At 28.4% G+C, this 5,577-nt stretch overlaps 1 protein-coding gene across 1 annotated transcript; it reads right to left on the bottom strand.

The window, feature by feature from the left end:
* Positions 1–260: 260 nt before the first annotated feature.
* LOC107030040 (MADS-box protein SVP-like) lies at positions 261–4,497 on the bottom strand. The gene is made up of 9 exons (XM_027911942.1): positions 4,343–4,497; positions 4,180–4,233; positions 2,320–2,326; positions 2,110–2,171; positions 1,859–1,958; positions 1,614–1,697; positions 1,417–1,526; positions 460–649; positions 261–344 (listed from the first exon to the last, which is right to left on the bottom strand). The coding sequence occupies exons 1-9, from the start codon at positions 4,495–4,497 to the stop codon at positions 261–263; spliced, it is 846 nt and encodes a 281-aa protein (XP_027767743.1).
* Positions 4,498–5,577: the final 1,080 nt, after the last annotated feature.

Raw genomic sequence — 5,577 nt, 5'->3', positions numbered from 1 at the left:
GTGACCCTCCACTTGATCCCAAGCTTCTTGAAAAACCTCCACATAATTTGAATGGACAATAATAAGAAATATTAATGCATATGACATTTCTACACACAATTTATTTCGAACATTCTTAGATAGGTCACCCTTCTTACATTAACATGATATCTTGCATACTAAAATAAGTAAAATAAAACTACAATGTCAAAAGTCTGAGATCATTCAAATGTACTAAAGATATAGAAAGTTTTTTATTCATTGGCTGATCAATCTGAATTTCAAAAGTCTTCTTCATTCAAAGCTTCATTGAGGAAAGCATCGATATCATCCCATTTGCATGCATCATTCTCCATCATATTCTCCTAATCATTGTAAAAACACCATTTAAGTGTGTATTTTCATAATAATATAATAAAAACAATTTTTTTGAAAAAAAATAATTTGTTGATAAGAATAACAATAAATTTTTGAACTAACCTCCATTGAATTGTTAAATTCGTTAACATTAGGAGTCATTGCATCACTTTGAACGGAAGAGGGATCATTCTGTTGAATGATGTGATTGTTATTGTTGTTGTTATTAATGTTATTATTCCAATTTGAATGGACATTCTCCAACCCTAAATGTGAGGGTTCACTAAAGTTGTTATTCCAAGTAGAGACATGGCTGAGATAGAAAAAGAGTAATACCAACATCAATAATAAAATATATTCTGTTTGACATTTTTTAAATAATATTATTACTATTTTAGTAGTCTTATTTATGATAATATTTTAATCTAATATGGACTTCAGATGTGCTGAATATTATAATTCTAATTTCATCACTCTTTTAAAGCAAATTAAATATAATCTTGTGAATAATAATACATGTCGAATCTAAGCTTTTCGAAAGAAACGTTATAGTGGCGCAAAAAATTTACCAGACTTTTATGAGAGAGTTATCACTAGTTTCACCAATTATCTGTAAAAATGAATGACTTGATTAGTATAGTACAAAGGGGAGGGGGGAGGTGTATATTTTGACAAGGAATTACATTTCAATAATATTATGTACCTGTGATTGTCCGAATGTTTTTGTTTGATTATACTGGAAATCTACCTCCATGTTCTGTTGTTGTCTCTATTTGCGGATAAAAATAATTATATAAAAATATTCAAAAATATCTCAGCTATTTAAGGAGATCTTAATAAAGAATAATAATTCACGAATATAAATTTACCTGTAAATGTTTCAATGTTTGTGTTAAATTTTGTTGGACATCTACCACCATACTTTTTTGTTGGCCCTATTATGCGGATAAAAAATAATAACATCATTTTTTAAAAATATCTCTTTTTTTAGATATTCTGTTTACTAAATTTTTAAAAATATTACATGAAACGTGATATGAGCTGATGAATTTTGAATTTGAAAAAATGTTATGTTCTCACTCTGTGAAGAACTTCCAACGGAAGGGGTATATGTGTAATCGCAAAAACTGTTCGCTACTCTTTTTTCCTTGTTCATCCAATCTTGATATATGTTTCTTGGGATACTTGTACTGAAATAATAATGAAATAATGAAACAAAAAGGTAAAAAATTAGAAGAATTATTATGTGTAAAAAATAATTACCTACATGGATTAACCCAATTATTTGTCACAAACCGCTGAGGAGTTGTTTGTTGTGCAGCAAAGTGAACAACCATCTTTTCTTGTTTCTCCAATTCGATCTAATCCAAATTATTTAAACATTAATAAAATCTTGATGATTACATATAGTAGTTGATTTGATTCATTATTTCTAAGAAAAATAATTATTTTTCTAGAAATTTGTGATTTCGCATAATTCTTCAATGACAAATCAAGAATAAAAGTTGGTGAAAGAAAAAACCTTTCTTGTCATAACTTTTTGGAGAGATTTTTGCAAGTTGCTCTCACACCAAAAGAGTTGATGAAGAGAAGAAAATTTCTCTGATTCTGGAACATAGTCCCTATAGAACAAGTTAGACGATTTAGACGACTGAAAAAAACAATAAGTTAAATATCCAATAAATGTTTAAGGTCATGTCTTTATATTGAACCATAATGTTATAATTAAGAATAAACATATAAGTAAACACTTGTGATACTAAATAAAATGACCTTAAGTTAGCATCAACTATCTGCAGTTCCAATGTGCACTTCTTGATTTGCAGCTCCAAATTCTACATCAAAGAATTTCAAGTTAAAATAATTTTATTAGTTTCACTCATTAGTTAACATTTGTTTATTACGACAATTCTTAGTTTTTATTTCAATGTCTCACTTAATTAAAAAAAATACTTATGAGATATCAAATTAATTTATGCTTACCTCTATCCTATAGAAATTAAGACACCAGCAACAGGTTGAAACATCCAAAGGAAGCCATGATGAAAAAGTTTAATACATTAGTAAAAGTAAATTTCACTTAATACAAAAGTAATCAAGTATGAGGTACTTAATTGTAGCATCTAAGCACATTTCAAGAAATCAAAATAGCGTAAAACATATATAATGTTAGTTGATTGAGCTCTATTACATTGTCTATCCGGAGCATGCATAATGGATGAGGTTTATCGAAAATCAATCAAAAACTACTTTCTACCTCATAAAGAACGGAGTAAGATCACGAACATCTTACTCTTTTTACTTAATAATTTATATATATTCATTTAATAACAAATTTTTATTTGAGTGAATATTTTATTCATTTATACGCAATATCTTTTCTAAAATTCACTATTTTTTTAATACAACTTCTAATTCTCTCTTTATTCAATTATTTTTGTTTGTTAATCTTCTTATAAATATACTTTTTTTCTTAAAATATTTGTAAATAACTCTGAACAAAATATTATCATCGAGTGGCAAAAAATTGACCCAAAAATAAAGGAGTGAGAAAAAAAAAAGAGATTCATACCGTTGATCAAGAAATTGTAGCTTGCTAAAATCTCCCTTGATGTGGTTCAATTGCCTCAACTTTTCCACCTTTTCCTTCATTAAATACCCAAAATAATTAATAATGGTGAGAAATATTGATCTCAACAATTAAAATTTATTATAATTCTTTACCAATTATACACTTATTGACATAAAAAAGTCAAACTTGTTATTTTTAATGAATAAGAAATCATTTAGTATTTCTCTAAGTTTGAGGATGTCATATTCAAAATCTCTTAATTATTACTGACTTCATTTTAACTTTATTTTTATTATTATTGACATAAAGTTTAATAAATCAAAAGAATGATTCTTTCATCCTATGGTCATAAACTAAAGAGAGATAGAAGGAATGAAAATATTTTTTTTATTTTGTGGTCATAGACATGTTACACAAAAAGTTGAAACTAAAGAGTTATAAAAAAAATGAGTATCTTGATCGAGGAATTGGATATCACATATCAGTGAATAATGAAATCTTTATATCTTTATATGACTTATACAATCATCCTCTCTTTGAAATTTTTTAAAAGTGTGAGTTAGGCTCATCGCGACCTAACTTGACATGATCAAATCCAAAACTGATGTGGGCCCTAGAATTAAGAATAATTCTGGTCTGAAAATCATGCTCTAGACTTAACAATGAAATTTTAAATAAAGAATATATGGATCTGGACATAGGGGTGAGGGTGAGGAGATAAATAAAATCCGGACAAAGAATGTCTATATGAAGAGGGAGTGGTAAATGAAATCTCTGATAAAAATGTGCAAATCAAGGTGTGGAGGGGTTGGGCTTAATAATTAATTCTTGCAAGGGTTGAGCAATCATCCTTTTCTGATATAGCTTTCAGACTATGAGTTATACTCAAAATCTGACATGACACATTCTTTTTAAAAAAAACCAAAAAAAAAAAAAAGAAGAAAGGTTGTCGAATGTAAATGGAGAAAGTACTAATTTTCATTTCATACTCCATTAATTCACATCATTTAAAGATAACACATATTAATTAATATTGATAGACGCAAGATTCAATTTTAAAAGAAAAAAATTCATGCAAATACATATCGATAATGAACATGTGAAAGTATAAAGTACCTTAACATCGTCCATGTGACTAACCCAAGAAAAAGAAAAAAACAAAAAACTCAAAAGTTAGTGCTACAGTATATAAGTTACTGTATTAAAGTTACTGATTAATAGCTAAATAAAAAATTCAACTAAAATAATAAAAAATTAATTAGTTAATATACGTCAATCTCCTCTCAACGGGAATCTTAAGATAGTGTTGAAGCATGTCTTCAATTCTACAAAAGTAACAATTCAGTAAGAATAATTAATCAAACTAATCATTTTATAGATTAATGACTACCGTAACGTAACAATAAAGTTTTGTTGGTACTGTATCTGCAATACCTTTTTTGGCTACAGAACTTGTTGAGTCGATTAGATGGTGAGAGCGCAACAAACAACACATCCACATCACAACAAATTGCAATCTCTTCCGCCTTCCTTAATAAACTACTACATCGCTTATAAAATTTCTTCGTATCTTCATTTTCTCTATCCATCTTTCAAGGGAGTCTCTTCTCTCCTCTGGAAGGAATAATAGCTTAAAGTGTTGCTTACGAACAATGCAATGACAAAAAGAGAAGGCTAAAAAGAGCTAATTTATAAGCTTAAAAAAGTTATTTGGGTCAAATAAGTATTAAATAAAAAAGTAGTCCAACCTCATCCAAACATGGTCATAGTCCAAGTTACTAAATGCTAGATTATCCAGCTATTAAATGCTATATTATTACAATTAATAGGATCTTTTGACAATACTCCCTCGGTTTTAAAAATGTCTAGTTTTAGTTGACACAAAATTTAACAAAAAGATATTTCAATCTTGTCATTTCAAATTAGTGTTATGTAATATGCCAAAATGTTCTTTAATATTGTATCCTTAAAACATACCTTTTGGAAAGTTAAATTAAAGTGTTGCCAAAAAATAAAACAGGTCATATCTTTTTATAGACTAAAACGAAATTAAGTCATTTTTTTGTAACAGATGAAATATGTCATGCCTCGAGGCTACCCCTATATGTAAACACAGAACCTAGGATCATGAGTGACCCCAAGATAACGCTAATTTGGCATATAATAAGCAAAACTCAGCCTATCTATATCATGAACTGATGTGGGGAATACCCAAAACTCGTCTTAATATATGTAACACTGAATAAGAGTTTAGTAATATTGAACAATCACCCAAAAGCTAAAGTTGAATCTAATACTATGTCTGAAAAAGCCTGTAACCTACTAGAGGTTCTGGTACATGACCCCAACTAACCCTAGCAAAACTGAAACTTAAATGAAAAGACTAAATATGAAAACATATTTATTGTCCACAAAGTATGAGGACTCACCAGTGATGTTGCTGAGTATGGACCAGGAACCGTTCTACGTGTGATATGGATTTTGAGGACCTGAACCTACATAATGAAAAGATGTAGCGCAGAGTATATGTCAGTACTTGAAAGGTGCATGCTGGATAGGATAAAAGTTGAACAAAACATATAACTGGACAAAGCATACTACAAAATGATATAGTCTGAATTGTTATATATATATATATATATATATATATATATATATATATATATATA

Source organism: Solanum pennellii, chromosome 9, assembly GCF_001406875.1.
Source record: "Solanum pennellii chromosome 9, SPENNV200".
Classification (NCBI taxonomy): Eukaryota; Viridiplantae; Streptophyta; class Magnoliopsida; order Solanales; family Solanaceae; genus Solanum; species Solanum pennellii.
This window is presented reverse-complemented; position numbering and strand designations above follow the sequence as displayed.